General features: G+C 39.1%; 1 protein-coding gene across 2 annotated transcripts in view; it reads right to left on the minus strand.

Moving 5' to 3' along the window:
- The window catches only part of NAA50 (N-alpha-acetyltransferase 50, NatE catalytic subunit), a 29,744-nt gene extending 12,609 nt beyond the window's left edge, over window positions 1–17,135 (minus strand). Inside the window, exon 1 of one of the 2 annotated variants that reach the window (XM_043474872.1) lies at window positions 16,808–17,135. In XM_043474872.1, the coding sequence (XP_043330807.1) occupies window positions 16,808–16,815 (8 nt within the window). In that variant the 5' untranslated portion in view covers window positions 16,816–17,135. The remainder of the gene's footprint in view (window positions 1–16,807) is intronic. The other variant, XM_043474871.1, reaches the window with a different exon arrangement.
- Between the last annotated feature and the right edge of the window lie 475 nt (window positions 17,136–17,610).

Raw genomic sequence — 17,610 nt, forward strand, 5'->3', positions numbered from 1 at the left:
AGCTGGAATCAAGATTGCCAGGAGAAATATCAATAAGCTCAGATATGCAGATAATAACACCCTTATAGGAGAAGGAAATGGCAACCCACTCCAGTTTTCTTGCCTGGGGAATCCCATGGACAGAGGAGCCTGGTGGGCTACGGTTCCTGGGGTGACAGAGTTAGATATGACTAAGCACAAGCCACTTTTAGAGGAGATAAGATATCTCTTAATGAAGGAAAAATACTTAAAGAGAAAGTTAAGTGTATTCTGTCATGTGACAGGAAGAATAAATTGAAATGAGCAAAACAGGAAAAACTGAAAGTACATCAGAGGTCTCCAAAAGAAAGGAAAGGATCTCTTGATCATAAAAGTGACAATGCTAAAGTTTTGAATAATTGTTTTGCACAGATCAATCATGTGCAGATCAGTTCTGAAACTGAAGCCAAAAAAAGAAAATAAATTGTACTTTCTGAATTAAATAATGGAGGGGCAGAGGATCACCAAAGATGAGAAAGTGGAAGAAAAAAATATATACTATTAATTATCTATTGTGACATAATAAATAACTCTGAAAGTTAAAAAAAAAAAAAAAATAACACCCTTATGGCAAAAAGCGTAGAAGAACTAAAGAGCCTCTTGATGAAAGTGCAAGAGAGTGGAAAAGTTGCATTAAAACTCAACATTCAGAAAACTAAGATCACAGCAGCTGGGCCCTTCACTTCATGGAAAACAGATAGGGAAAAAAATGGAGACAATGAGAGACTTTATTTTTTTGGGCTCTAAAATCACTGCAGATGGTGACTGCAGTCATGAAATTAAAAGATGCTTACTCCTTAGAAGAAAAGCTATGACCAACTTAGATGGAATATTAAAAAGCAGAGACCTTACTTTGCCAAAATAGGTCTGTCTAGTCAAGGCTATGGTTTTTCCAGTAGTCATGTATGGATGTGAGAGCTGGACTATAAAGAAAGCTGAGCATCAAACAATTGATGCTTTTGAACTGTGGTTGTGAAGATACTCTTGAAAGTCCCTTAGACATTAAGGAGATCTAACCAATCCATCCTAAAGTCCTGAATATTCATTGGAAGGACTGATGCTGAAGCTCCAATACTTTGGCCACCTGGTGCAAAAAACTGACTCATTGGAAAAGACCCTGATGCTGGGAAAGATTGAAGGCGGGAGGAGAAAGGGATGACAGAGGATGAGATGACTGCATGGCATCACCGACTCGATGGACATGACTTTAAGCAAGCTCCGGGAGTTGGTGATGGACAGGGAAGCCTGGTGTGCTGCAGTCCACGGGGTCACAAAGAGTCAGACATGACTGAGTGACCGAACTGAAGAACTGCAATTTAAGGAGATGGTAGAACACCAACAAAGAGAAATCATGTACTCCCCAAACCACATGCAGTTTGCTATAGTAAAAGTATGTTTTTATGTAATAAACATGGAAGCTAGGGTTGAAAAGGAAGCAGAACCAATTTTATGAGGGCCTTGCACATCAAGTCGGTATTGCTCATGTTCTCTACCTACCTTTTCTTGGTGATTTCAATCCATATACAGTCCTATGAATTTAATGCTGCCAACCCAATTTCTGTCACTTCTTAGAAGTCACTCCCATATGCAAAAGCATCTCTAACAGACACTTCAAATCAAACATATCCAAAAATAAATATCTGATCTTACCCAGAAAATCTGCTTCGCCTGCAATTTGCCCTATCTCAGTTGGTGGCTTTTCCATCCTTGGCTGAAAGTTATTCTGTCATCCGCTTTGCTGCTGCTGCTAAGTCCCTGAGCCATAGGGAAGCCCAAAGTATGCATGCTTTTTCCATCCGGTTTCAGACTTGGACCTTTTGCCTGTGAGGCAAACCTGATAGCCACTGCTGCTGCTGCTGTTGCTGCTAAGTCGAGTCAGTCATGTCCGACTCTGCGACCCCACAGAGGCTCCGCCATCCCTGGGATTCTCCAGGCAAGAACAATGGAGTGGGTTGCCATTTTCTTCTCCAATGAATCAAAGTGAAAAGTGAAAATGAAGTTGCTCAGTCGAACTCAGTGTTCGACTCTTCGCGACCCCATGGACTGCAGCCTACCAGGCTCCTCCGTCCATAAGATTTTCCAGGCAAGAGTACTGGAGTGGGTTGCCACTGCCTTCTGCGGTCACCCCCTTTAAGTCAGTTTAAATGATACATCAGTAAGTCTTACCCTGACACAGCCTTCTCCCCCCTTACATATCTTTGATAGGTTTTCTTATCAATAAGGTTTACTGGCATCAAAGAAAGTTTGGAAGTCTTTCTTCTTGCTCTTCAGTTCTGTCAATGCTTGCTTCTATTTTCAACGTTTGGGACTGTTATGAGTTGGTGAATCAATCCTTTTATCATTTTGAAATGTCCACCTTTTTGATGTAATATTCCTCATCTTAAAGTTACTTCGTTTATCCCTATTGACAGACTGCCTTCTTCTAATCAATGTTGCATAGTGTATTTTCTATCACTCTTTACTTTGAACTTCTGTGTTCCTTAAAGTGTATCTTCTTGTGAACAGCATACGCCTAAATCTTGTTCCTTTAATCTGATAATCAGAGCATTCAGTCTGTTCAGATTTAACATAAGTATTGTTTTAGTCTATTCAAGTCTATCAGTTTGCAGTTTTCTAATCTATATCAACTATTAGTTGTTACCTCATGTTTCCAGGCTTTTTGAGGATAAATTTGCTTTCTTAGGAGGAAAAAAAAATTATTCCTTAGGTTAAAAAAAAAAAAGTTCACATAAAATTTTTTTTTAATTCTTTTTTTCCTTTGGTTACATCACACAGCTTACAGGATCTTAGTTACCCACCCAGAGATCGAACGTGGGCCCACAGGAGTGAAAGCACCAAGCCCTAAGCACTAGGCTGCCAAGGAATTCCCTATATAAAATTACCCTTAGGCATATGGTTCTGATTTTTGACAAATATGTACAGTCACCTAACTACCACTCAATTATCAAGAAACAGAATGATTCTATCACCCCAAAAGTCTCCCACATGACCTTTTGCAGTTTCACTCTACCACCACTCCCAAGAAGCCATTTATGTTTTGTTTCCCATAGTTTTGCCTTTCCAACAGTTATCATATAAACACACAATACACAGTTACTTGCATGGCTTCCTTCATTCAGGTAATGCCTTTGAGATTCACCATACTATTATTATCAACAATTCATTCTTACACGGATGTAGCATGAGTTTATATTTTTATTGGGTGTTTCTAGTTTTGGGAGATTATAAAGTTGCTACAATTTCTGTACAGATTCTTGTGTGAATATAAGTTTTTCTTTCTCCTAAATACGTAGGAGAGGGGGTGCTGGGTCATTAGCTAAGTATACAAGAGTTTCAGGTGTTCTGCATCCAAATTAGCATTTGGCACTATGAACTTTTAAAATTTATCCCTTTCTAATAGATTTGTAGTGACATTTCACTGTGGTTCTCATTTGCATATCCCTAAATAATGGTGAACATCTTTTCATGTACTTCTTTGCCACTCATGTATTTTCTGTGGTAAAAGAGATGTTGCAATCTATTACTCTTAAAAAACTGGGTTTGAAATATTGAGACTTAAGTTACTATGAATACATGTCCTTTGCAAGTTATGTGTGTTGCAGAAGATTTATCCCAGCTGTGGCTTTTTTCATTTTCTTAACAGTGTTTTTCACACAGCAGAAGTTATACATTTTGAAGAACTTCTGTGGATCATACTTTTCAGGGTCATATCTAACAAATCTTTGCCTGACCCAAGGTCGTTAAGATTTAGATTTTTGTTTTCTTCTAGAAGTTTTATTACATTTAGGTGTATGAACCCAATCCCTGTACATTGTTCTTGTTTTTCTCTTAAACAGCCTTCTTGAAGTATGATTTACATTGTATAAAATTCACCTACTTTAAGTGTACAATTCAAGGATTTTACTTTTTAATACAGAGTTGTGATCTTAACAATATTGAGTCTTTCTGCCCATGCACAGTGTGTATGTCTCCATTTACTGACCTTTTTTCACGCTTGTCAGCAATGTTCAGTAGTTTTCAATGTGCAGGTTTTTTGCATTTTTGGTCAGATTTGTCCCTAAATATTTCACTTTTTTTTTTTTTTTTAAATATTTCACTTTTTTGATGCTTCTGTAAACTTTCTTTTTAAATTCATTTTGGCCACACTGTGTCTTAGTTGTAGTGGGTGGAAACTATGACCTTCACTGCAGCATTCATGATCTAGTTCCCTAACCAGGGATCAAACCCAGGCCCCTTGTATTAGGAGCACAGAATCTTAGTCACTAAACCAACAGGGAATCCCAATGATATTTTGTTTTAATGTCAATTTTCAATAGTTTGTTGCTTCATATATGGAAACACAATTTCCTGTTTTAAGGATGTGAAGTATCTTAAATACTCAATGTATAATAAAAAAGTCTAACAAAAAACTATTTAGAGTTGTCAAACCGTCCTCTCAATTTAGCTTTAGAGCACTCAAATCATACCCCTCAAATCTCTCGCGCACAGCTGAGATAAATCCCCTTACCTACTCCAAGGCAGCCACTAAATTCACCTTCTTTCTCAAGACTTACCGTTTCTGACATTTCATATAAAGTGATCTTTTGAACTAGACTTCTTTCATACAGCATATTTCTGAGGTTCAACTATATTCCAATTTGTCAGCAGCTGAATAGTATTTCATTATATGAATATATCACATTTTGTTTATCCATTTACCACTTGCTGGGATTTTAACTGTGTTTACTTCATGGCTATTATAAACAATGCTGCTATGAATACTGCATACAAATCTGTATGCAGACATATACTTCATCTTTTTTCTGGTAGATACCTAGAAGTGGGACTGCTGGGTCATATGGCAAATACGTTTTACTTTTTAAAGAAACTGCCTGTGGTAGGCAGAATGATGACACCCAGAGGCTGTCTAATCCCAGGAACGTTTAATATGTTATCTTATATGAAAAATGAACTTTGAAAAAAAAAAAAAGAAAAATGAACTTTGCAGATGTAAGAACCTGAGACAGAAAAATTAACCAGGACTATCTGGTTGGGTCCTCTGTAATCATACAGATTCTTAGGAATCAGAGAAGATGTGACAACAGAGAAAAGAGATTTAAAGATGCCATGCTGCTGGCTTTGAAGATGAACCATAAACCAAGGCATAGAAGTAGTCTGCAGAAGTTGAAAAGGCAAGAAAACACTATCTTAGGCCTTTGGAAAAAACACAGATCTACTGTATCAGTTTCTTAGAACTGCACAGACTCAGTGGCTTAAAACAATAGAAATGTATTCTCTCAAAGTTCTGGAGGCCAGAAGTCCAAAATCAGAGTGTCAGAAGGGCCATGCTCTCTAGGCTCTGGAGCAGAATCTTTCCTCACCTTTGCCAGCTTCTGGCGGCCTCAGATGTTTCTAATGTCTGCCTCTATCTTTACATGATCTTCTGTGTGTATGTAGGCTCTCTTCTTATAAGGACATCAGGGCCCACCCTAAAGTATGACCTCATCTCAATTACATTTGTAAAGACCCTATTTCTAAATAAGGTCACAGTCTGAGGTCCAAGGTAGACAGGAGTCATTATACCTAACAACACCTTGATTTTAACACAGTGAAACCAATTTCAGACTTTTGATCTTAAGAACCAAGATGATACATCTGTGCTGTTTAAGTCACCAAGTTTGTAGTCATTTGCTATAGTGGTAAGGGAAAACTAATACCTTGTTAAACTTTCCTTAAGTGGCCACACCATTTATATTCCTATTAGTAGTGTATCAAGGTTCCAGTTTCTCCATATCCTCATCAATGTTTTTTTACTCCCTTTCTGTTTATAGCTATTCTACTGGTATGAAGTGATAATCTCATTGGATTTGCATTTCTCTAATCATGCTAAGCAATTTTTTTCCCCTTTGATTTGGTCATTAGCCACTGGTACATCTTCTTTGGTGAAACATCTATTTAAATCTTTTGCCCATGATCTAGGACTTAAACCTACAGTTTTTACATTAGTTCATAAAAAAAGAATTTCCATTTTAAAATTATCTCACTGAGTTGTAAGGATTTACATATTCTGGATATAAGTCCTTTATCACATATATAATCTGCAACTATTTTCTCTCAATTCATGGCTTGTCTTTTCATTTTCTATGTACCACACTAATGTGGGTTGCTACTAATAGGGGATAGTGGGAATATAGGGAAAATGGGTCTGCACCACCTTCAGAAATATAAATCTAAAACCATAACCAAAACTATTCTAAGTAATATTTTTTTTCTTTTTAAAGGAGGAAGAACTGTCAGATTATAAAAGATGACGAGATACTTCAGCCAACTGGGACATGTGGACCTTTATGGATGCTGACTTGAACAAGCCTAATACAGACTGGGTGTCAGATCATAATATGGTATTAGGTATAACAGTATTGTAGTTACTTACTAATGACATTACTTCTGATACCAAAACTCAGTAGAAAGCACTCAATGTCTCAATTATTCTTTACTATTTTAAAGAACAAAAGGAGGCTAGAAGTTCATACTTTTAACAAACTACTAAAACTTCTCTATTTCCAGCTGTAGCAAGCTTTCTGTTTTTGTAGAAGGGAAGCTGAATGAGAGGTAGATGAGAATGAACCTTCCATTCTGGTAAAGACCTAATCTAAATTCAGCAATCTCTAGCCTGTCATGGTCTGTTTTTGGTGTAACTGGCTACATGGCCAGACGAGCCTCCCCACTCTGCCACATTGAAACTACAGTGTCCCTCTGTTCCAAGACCTTCTGCTGCCCCGTGAGGAACCAGATCCAAGGAGGCTCAAGTTCCTTATATATAATGACACAGTACAGTTGGCCTTCTTTATAATACTGTCAAGTATTTTAAAGGTAATAATCATTAAAAATATTTATATAACCATTCAAATGCTACCTAATGTGACTGGATGCAATGTTGTTAAGTAGATAGAATGCACCTGAACTTTTTACTTTATTCTAACTCCTAAAGAAAGAATTCTCTTTTGTAAGACATCACTTTGAGAGTTGTTTCCTGGAATATCAATAATGTATAATGCAGATCTTCTATTTATGGGAACAGATCACATTACCAAGAATGTCTATACTGGGAAGAAAATCTAAAAACTACCAAAAGTGAAATAAAGTGAAAAATGTTAGTCGCTCAGTCATGTCTGACTCCTTGTGACTCCATGGGTTGTCCATGGAATTGTGACTCCTCTATCCATGGAATTCTCCAGGCAAGAAAACTGGAGCGAGTTGCCATTTCCTCCTCCAGGAGATCTATCCAACCCAGGGAATGAACCCACATCTCTTGAGTCTCCTGCACCGGCACCTGAATTTCAGAAGTAAAAGAACAGGAGCCCACAAAGATACCTGAAAAACAATCTTCAAGAGAGTTTAGGGATTAATCTGGAGAAGCAGTGTATATGACATAATTAGTATTGAGGAACTGTGACTCAAACTCAAATTGGCCTAATTCTGAAAGCTGGGTTTTTTAATCACTACACTAACTACTTACTTTAGATAAAATTTCAATATAATTTTGACAACATAAACTACTTTTAATGGATCAGTTTAAGACCTCTGCTCTGTAAATAAGCCCAAATTCCTAGCCTAAGAGGTAAATCAGCCACATGGCCTCATCTGTTTGAGTCAACAATTTTTTGTTTTTCCTAATTAAGTTGGCTGCTAATTTTTAAACCAGGAGATTTTCTACATAAACCTTACATTTCTTGTTTAACACAATTACCTTATATGCTTGATGCCAGGTCCTGGGTTCCTGCTGGCACTAGAGTTCACAACCCTAACTAAAAACCTGAAGACAGCAGTTATTAAAGAAACTATTAGCTCAGTAAATTCACATGATATGTCATTTTTTGTTTTTCAAATCCATAACAAACTCTTAAGACATCTCCATACCAAAATTTTGAGACTAAGGAAGGATCTAAAGGGGTGGGGGCAGACTGATACTGCACAAGCACCCACAGAAATGTGAACCAAATCCTTAGATCTGGAAAACACAGCTACTTGCCTCCTACTTTATAGAGCAGCAACACAAGATTTGCCTGTTACTCAGACAAATCTCATATAATTGTTGCACTTAGAATACAGTAGTAGGAAATCTTTACTCTTAGCTATGCTTTACTCTTTACTTTAGTGCTATGATAAAATGAAACAATCTGTGTAAAACATTTAGTAGCAACATCAGATAATCAGCACTTTAAATATTTCTAGCTTTTTAAAGGTAATGTCAATTATGGCCATAATTATAAAACAAAATTTAGGGGCAATATTCTGAAAGGCCACAAGATGGAGGCATGACTACACAGAAGTGGGTCTTTTTGTACAAAGTCTGACCGCTAAAGTTACATAGCAACAAGAGAAAATGATGTACAGAGAAAGCTTAAAGCCTTTATACTTTAGATGAGTTTTAAGTGCACCTTGGCACAAAATTTTAACTGGTCACCTCGTATGAAGAAGGGTTTGATTTGGAAGGGACCTCAGAAGCCAGTGACACTAATCCCCTTCATTTTATAGATGACAGAACTGAAGCCTAACAGATATGCCTGCAGCCAATTATCAATAAAGCCAGAATCAGGCCTATGTCTACAAGGTTAGCTACACTGTACGACTTTCCTCAAAGAAGTCATCTTTACTTCTCAAGGTTAAAAATACTTATCTAAGGTGTACTGATAAAGCAGCTTTGCATAAAATTTAAGTTTTCTAACAAGGATCAAAGTATGCCCATGGTCCTTTGATAAAAAATTTAAGGGGTTTAAAGGATAATTTTTTCTTAGCTAGCAGTAATCTGGTTCTAAACTCTTGCCTTCAAGTAAATTACATGGAAGAGTGATTCCTCTAAAGTATAAATTCCTTGAACCTAAAAGTAAGCCCACTCAGCATTTATCAACGCACACAGCTTAAATACTGTTCTTGAGGCCTTAACCTGTCATCCTGCTGAGATTTCTACCTCATTTGAACTATATCACAGTTGTACTCTTCCAAGGCACATAACCTCTGCACTGCTATAAGCATTTGTTTTTGAACCTAACCTCTACAAAACTTAGGGCAGAATCTCAACTACTTCACAGAATTGCTAATTTAATTTTAGTATATCTAAGAATCTCTAGGACCTTAGTAAAACTCATGAACTCTCTTTCATCTCATGTAGATTTTAGAGCAGTTTCTCAATTTTGGCCCTACTGATATTTAGGGCTCAATAATTCTGTTGTGAGGGGCTTCACAGAGCGCTGTGGGATGTTTAGCAGCATTGCTAGCCCTACCCACTAGATGCCAGTAACCATGCCCCCTACTGAGATTACTTATAATTGTCTCCAGACATTATCAGGTGTCCGGAGTGGGATGGGAGTGTGCCCCTGGTTGAGAGTCACTGCTCTAGAGGTTTAGCAGTATCAAAACAGCAGTGGTGGGTGAATCAGTTCTCCAAGCTGTGTGACTGCAAATATTAGATGTGTAAAAATCTCAGTAATTATTTGGTTGCATACTAGAAGCACTAGACACACACAGGGACATAATATATTTAAAGTTATAATGTAAAAAGAATAAGATTATTCCTTGAAAAAAATTTTCCATGGTTATCTGTATGTTCAACCTAAATACTGATGTTTTGGACTTCCCTAGTGGTACACTGTGTAAGAATCTGCCTGCCAACGCAGGGAGCATGAATTCAATCCCTGGTCCAGGAAGATTTCGCATGCTGCAGAGCAACGCAGCCAAAACTACTGAGCCTGCGTGCTGACAACTACTGAAGCTCACATGCCTAGAGCCTGTGGCCCACAAGAGAAGCCACCATGTTGAGAAGCCCCTACACTGCAATGAAGAGTAGGCCCACTTGCCACGACTAGAAAAAACCCTCATGCAGCAACAAAGACCCAGCACAACCAGAAATACAGGAATCAAGAAGAACTGACTCATTGGAAAAGACCCTGATGCTGGGAATGACTGAAGGCAGGAGGAGAAGGGGACGACACGAGGATGAGATGGTTGGATGGCATCACTGACTCAATGGACATGACTTTGAGTAAGCTCTGGGAGTTGGTGATGGACAGGGAAGACTGGCGGGCTGCAGTCCATGGGGTTGCAAAGAGTCAGGCACAACTGAGCGAGTGAGCTGAACAGGAATTACAAATTCAACACATCAAAAACTGAACTCATCATTCTCCATAGGAAATCTGTTCTCTATGCATAGACTCATCACTCATACAATACAGAAACCTAGCTTTAACTGTACTGTAATGTCCCATTTTAATCCTTACTGATTCTGCCTCCCAACTATCTTCATAACCTGTTCCTATACCCTTTCTCTTGGTAGTATGGTTCGGGCCATCATTTTAACCCATATCTTAATAGCCTAATAAGGGGGAAAAACTCTACAGCTGAGACAAAGCATCTCAATGCAGTCAGAATAATCCTATAAAACACAAATTTGACCATTTTACTTATCTACGTAAAATCATTCCAAAAAGCTGCACATAACCTACCAAACAAAAATTCAAATTAGCCCTTCATCACCTACCTGTGCCACTGGCCTAGCCTTGTCTCTGCCACCTCCCATTTTTTTTTGGCTATACACAACTACTCAAAAACCTCAGAACCCATTTGCTTTCTTTCTTGGCTCACCTCTGTGTCTGTTTCATACTATATTTATGGTTACATTAATAGACCATGGACACTATTTTAGATGAGGTTTATTGCCTGGCCTGTTGCCTTAACAGTGCCTCCACTGTAAAAGGTAATAGTGGCAAGGGAGAGAGATGGGAGAACAGGTCCCAAAAAGCAGACACAAGAGAAAAATGAAGAGAGCAGCTTAAAAGAGAACCATTCAACTATGATTCCAAAGTTTTGTTTCTTGGTATCACAGAAAGTTAGAATTGACAGAGACCAGAAATGGCAAACATATGACACATGTGCCATTAATAATCAATGATATCACTCCCTCCTCCACAGTCTGAGACCTCATAAAGCTTCCAACAGATTAAACATAATAATACTGATAAGATACTATCAACAGATTAGAACTGGCACAAGAATCTCTGGCCTTTCCTATTCAGGTTCAAGCTGTTCTCTTTAAAGAAAGAAATGAGAGAATTTCCTAGCAGTCCAGTGGTTAGGTACTGGGTTCAATCCCTGGTTGGGGAACTAAAGATTACACAAACTGCTAAAGAGACAAAGAAATGAAGGCCCAGAAGTTAAGAATCTTATTAGTTAGTGACTAACTAACTAACTAGTTAGTGCTAACAATTATTGGTGGCACACAGAACTATGACATGTGGTTGCTTTTAGTTCAAATGCTTTTTGCATTATAAGTCTCCTTTTTAAAGAAAAATTATGCTACAAATAATCAACTCTACAGTCTGGTTGGGGGGAGGATTCCAAATACATCTTTAAACATATCTTAGTTTTCTGGAAAGAGAAAAAAGAAATGTTTAAAATGCTTCTAAGTACAAAACATTTTCCTTGCCTACCCGAGCTTAATAAGCTCTGCATATAAAAATTTTTCTGATGATCTGGGTTCTAAATTGACAACACAAAAAATATTTACTAACGTGAATATCTCAAGCCCATTTTCTAAAGAATATTATATTTGATGTTTTGTAATTTGAAATCAAAAAAGCAATCTAAATCTAAATTAAAAACTGGGAAGTTTATGTAACAGTTAAGTCACAAAGATACACAAATGGCCAGAAAGATGGGAAATGTCCAACTTCACCAAGTAATCAATAAGAAAGGAAGAAAGGCCATTTATCACCTAGTCAGCAAAGTAAAACTAGAATTAAGGGTGTATGTGTCCTCAAAACCAGCTTGTAAAAAAGGAACTGTTATTTCCATCATTTATAAATGCTCAGTTTGTGTCATTCATCCCAGAAAAAGGTAATTTACACCACCCATGAAATGGTAGCCACAATGTCTTCCTCCATTTCCCTGAGGTTTCTGCAAGTGTTCCCCTGTTTCTCATCAGTCCTTGAAGAAGAGCATTCTCATACACTGCAGGCAGTATAAACTGTTACTATGTTTCTGGAGCTCAGGTGGCAACAAATATCAGAGCTTTAAAAATGGCAGTACTTTTTGATCCAACAAATTCTTCTCCAGTGAATTATCCAATCCAAAATAATTATCCAAAAAAGGTAAAATATAGGCTGCACTAGCTCAGGCAAGGCAAATGCATACCCCTCTTCCTTTACTCAGAAGATCTGACTGGATTATAATATTTTAATCTAAAACGAGGAGCAGTTACCACAAATGTGTTAACAGCCACACACTATCTGTTGTCCCACAGATAAATGTCCCACATTTACCATCTGTGTTCTAGATCCCAAGGGAAGAGATCATGTTTTAGACATTTATCTGTTCCCCACTCCCACAAGGGTCTAGCACAGCACCGCCCAAGAGAAATATAATTTGAGTCACATATATAATTTAAACATTTTTAGGTCCAAAGTTTAAGTCCCTGTTAAAAAAATTTTTTCCCTAGTATCTACATTAACAAGACAAAAAGAAATAGGTGAAATTATTGCAACATGTCATCAAAATAAAATTAATGATATTTTTAAAAATCATTTTTCATAGTAAATAAGCACTTATTAAATCCAGCGTACATTACACTAATGGTACATTTCAATTCAGATGCTAATTTTTCCTTGGAAATATTTTATCTGCACTTACATTTCATAAAATTTACACTGGACTCACATATCCAAGTTGTTTGAAACATACATAGAAACTGTCCAACAACTGACGTTTTAATTCTGTTCCTCAGTAACACAAGACACATTTCAACTGTTCTACAGCCAACTGTAGTTAGTCCCTACTGTATTGGACAGGACAGGACTAATATTTTGCTAGTAAGTCAGGCACTGAATGAGCGTGACTAGGAGATGATGGAAGAGAACAGCTTAAGAGAAAGGAGTGTTTTATGACAGCACAATTAAATAATTTTGTAGTTATTAAACTATATTATAATCCATACAATTCACATTTCTATGATGGAAAAGACATTTCTATTGATACTACTGGTAATCTAATGGTTTCTGTAGGCTGCACGTCTAAAAAAGAAAAAAGGACACCATTTAAATAATTGAAAATGTATATCTTCTCAGATGGCACAAAGCTGGAAGACATAAAACCAAGAGTCAAAAGGATTTCTACAGACCAAAAGAGAGGATTGATCAAAATGAAATTTAATATAGATACTCGTTTGGTTAGGCAAAGGCACTGGCTTTGAAAGATAATGCCTTTATAAATAGCCTTTAAAATCCTTTCTAATCCACAAATTCTTGATCATTCTGTGTTTTGTTCAGAACTTCACCAAGAGCTGTCCATAACTCGGGGTGGGGGGGCGGGGATCATAATAACACTGATGACAACACAGCATTATTTACCAATGCACACATCTATATTGGTAGTAGATATACTTTATAAATTTAGAGTTCATATTTACAGACAGATGCAAACATCTGATCTTATGATTTATGATGTTGTTATACCTGTTCATCTGGATCTTAAAATAGATATCATATTGCAGTTTACATTCATTTTAATCTTCTTTATATTTGTTAGGACATTTTTTTTTTTTTAACAGCTCAATGATTTTGCCAATGCAGGATACAGGAGTTTGATCTCTGGGTTGGGAAGATCCCCTTGGAGAAAGAAATGGCAACCGACTCCAGTATTTTTACCTGAGAAAGCCCATGGACAGAGGAGCTTAGTGGGCTTCAGTCCATGGGGTGCAAAGAATCAGATACAGTTTAGCAACTGAACAACACAGCCCTTCAACTAATACCCAAGGTAAAGATGTTGCGATTTGGGGCATTTAATGCTCTGACCAGGGATCAAACCCAGGCCCCCTGCACTGAGAATGTGGAGTCTTATCAACTGGACTACCAGGGAAGTCCCCAGAATCTTTGTATTTTAACACTTCAATTGGTAAACTACACTGTTTTATTTACTTTATTAGTGCTATCATCTTTACTTTGTTCACGTGTATTCACATCTAGTTAGACATCTTTATTAGAATTTACACCTCTTTGCTACAGTTGAAGGGTAAATGGATTCAGTTTTACTTTCTATTGTATTGACTATTGACTGTATTGACTGTATTGACACTGCCATCTCAGTCCGGGCTGTGTACAACATACCTTCTTGCTTGAGTATCACCCTCCCTAGAGAGGAACAGATAAAAATAATCAGCTTACCTCCCACAAATTCAATCATAGTCTCTGGTTCATAAAAAAAACAAGCAACCTTGGTACAAAGGAAGTAACATCTCAAGTAATATACTTCAAATTTCTAGACCATGCATATAAACACATGCGGTAATTAATAACTGGAAATCTATCTTGTTTGGCAGAAAAGCAAATACACGCCAATACCGTAGAAAGTCCTACTGCTACTAATAAACCAAAAATATGAAGAACAAACCAGGTAGGATACTTAAGTTTTAAAAGCTTAAAAATGATAGACAATATAGGTAACAATGCAAAATATTCAAACAGTACATTAATTTAGAGTTAGGAGTTCTACATGTTTCCAGTTTTAGGCATTTCTATCCAATTTACAGTTCAATCAGCTCAGTATCCAAAAAAAAAAAACACTTAGCAAATAAAATTTCCTACAAAAACCACATAATCAGACCCATTGTTTCATTTTCATAGGCCTTTATAAACCAAGAGGCAGGACTATTAACACTGACTACATTGTACACAGCAATACACATCTCTGAACTCAAGGACCTTAAAAATCTTTTAAATAACATCTAGTCTTCATTTGTTCAGTCTTAAGAATAAGACTAACAAGTGAAAAAAACTTTAAAGTTCCATCTTAAATAGGAGTTAGTTCATCTGAGAAGTAAAAGGTCTATTCCTCTGAAATCACGTTAAAAGTTTACCATTAGGAACAGGATCTTAAACTCCCAATCGTGAGAAGTGATAGGAACTCGACTTAAGGACTCTTAACTGCCTCATGAGTATATTAACTGATGGTAGATTATGAATATTAACTGCTGTTTGACCCCATTTCTACTGCCAAGTTAGTAACAGGAAGGGCATTACATCCTAGGCAGACTGAGCTAGACCAAAAGAATTTGGATATAAACATCCAGAATAATTCCTTGGAGACCCTCCTTTATAAATTCGCGGACAACCTCAACACTAACAACTCTTCAGCCTCGTTTTTATTACTTAAACAAAAGCAAGTAAGTATTGAGTGCCAATGAGAACACAAAAACAAGTAAGAGAAAGCACTCATACTCAAGGAAAGAAAGAGATAAAACTTGCCAAGTTATACTGGATCACATATAAAATAGCCAACATTCTAGATTATGATTCAAGTGCAGCACATACTTCCCATACCCCCAATTAGTATCCTGATTGGAACTCTTTAGAACTTGATGTGAAATAACGCACGAACTGCGAAAATTTCATTTTTTTCTAAACGTTAATACTAAGCAACTGAACAACAAAGATCAAATTAAATTTTCTTGGACCTCTTCTGCGGCCTCAAACACATACACACACCACGAAAAGTGGCGTGTGCGCTCAGTCGCGCGGGACTTTTTACGACCCCACAGACTGCAATCCGCAAGGCTCCTCTGTCCATGGAATTTTCCAGACAAGGATACTGGAGTGGGTTGTCATTTCCTCCTCCAGGGGACCTTCCCCAACCAGGGATCGAACCAGCGTTTCTTTTGTCTCCTGTATTGCAGGTGGATTCTTTAACAGCTGGGAAGCCCCATACACACACTAAAGTAGTATTTAAATCCTTGTTTTAGGCAGTATGAGATTACTTACAACACGGACTTTTACTCTTTCTTCAAAAGGGTTGCGGAACAGTTTGAAAGCCTTCCCTAACTCAAAACATAGTTACAATTCTTTAACTGACTTGCTGTAACAGAAAAAACTCAGCCACCTCAGAAAGCTTTTAACACTGATAAGATTCCGTTTCTTTCTCTAAGGAGGGTAAAGGCAAGCAAGGGCTAACTCCGTCAATATTTTAAAACAGTTTTATGTAATTAATACTTTAACAGTGTGTAACTGAATAGTAAGTTGACATCTTATCGAAATGGAAATAGTCGAACCAAAATAATCCCTAATTTTGTCCAAGAGGTAACCTGTGAAAGAATATTAACTTTGCCAAACACCTTAAGGAAGCTTGCTAGGAACCCAGGACTCCCTCTCGGCCCAGGAGCAATAGCTCCACCTATTGATGAGCAACACTTCCTTCAACATTTTGGCACCCCAAGTCTCCAGTGCTCACGCTCTCTCCCCCTCCTCCACTCGCTCTGACCCAACCCAAATCCAGTTGAGTCACTAGCTCTGAATACTACTATCCGTGCTCTTTATTCCAATTCCTGCTCTCTCCAGAAGGTTCTGGGCCGCTTCCAAGTGTGGATAACCCCGAAAGGTGTCAAAGACCACAGTTCTCAGTGTCGAGCCTGGATCTGAAGAGGACAACCGGACCGCTCCCTCGGAGTGCCGGGCCGCGGGTGGCTCTGCCGTTCGCTCCCGGGGAGCAGGAGGCCTCAGGAGCCTCACGACAGCTTTTCCCCGCCGCCCCGCTCAGCAGCTCTTCTCCAAGCAACCCGCACTCGTCCTCCGGGCCCCAATCCTGGGTTCCCCGGGTCCTACCTCCGCTGGCCCTTCAGCCCGCCAACAGCCCGAGCCGAGCCTCCGCCCCCTCCGTGTGCAGAGAAGCCCAGAAACCTCCCACCGCCGGGTCTTCATCCAGAGTCTCATCCCTCCTTCACAGCCCCTCTCCCGCGCCGGTCGGGCCTTGCCCCGCTGCCCTTCCTCACCCTTTCATCTTCCCCGCCTGCTGAGGCCGTTGTTACCGCCGATATCAACGCCGTTGTCGTCGCCGCCCTGAGCTCTCCGCGCCCTCAGCTCGGGCCACTCAACCCCACAAGCCGGCCTCCTCGCCTAAGGCAAGGAGCTGAGCGGGTGACGGAGACCGCGAGAGTTTAGCGCGGCCCTGCGTCTTCGGAGGGGGCGGAGGTGCCTCCCGCCGCCGCGCTAGTGCAGCAGCTTCTCCACACGTGCACACGGGGAACTAGCCTCCCGCCCGCCGCCACCAGCCAGACCCGCCGCCGCGCCTTGACCTTTCACCCCGCCCCCTCTGCGCGCCGGCGCGTCGGCCGCCCCTCGCGCAGCCGCACTCCAGGCCTCCCCGTACCCTTCCCCCTCCACTTTAAGACCTCCATCTTTCTACTGGGCTGTGCCCTCTGGCGTCATCTTCCTCCTCCCATTCTTTACGACACAACTTGTGAGGCTTGCTTGGTAGGCCCTGGCGGTAAAATCCGGATTTTTCCACCCCTCCCTCTCCCCTCTCGCACTTCAACAAGCTCAATCTTCCCTGACTCTGGTCTTCCCAGCTGGTAGTCTCCAGTATGACCTTCAAATGCACCTGTCTCCTAAAAAGATTTCATAAATCTTGTTCCTCTAAATGTAAAGAAGCCTGTGGAAAGTAATGAGGTGCTTTTAAGACAAATAAACGTAGTCAACAATTGGCTAGGTAACTTGGCTTACGTCCAACACTTTTCAGTTTCGATATCACGTGACTGACCAAACCTCTAAGCCTGGGGATTTTACCGGCAGGCCC

Source organism: Cervus canadensis, chromosome 7 (assembly GCF_019320065.1).
Source record: "Cervus canadensis isolate Bull #8, Minnesota chromosome 7, ASM1932006v1, whole genome shotgun sequence".
NCBI classification, from domain to species: Eukaryota; Metazoa; Chordata; class Mammalia; order Artiodactyla; family Cervidae; genus Cervus; species Cervus canadensis.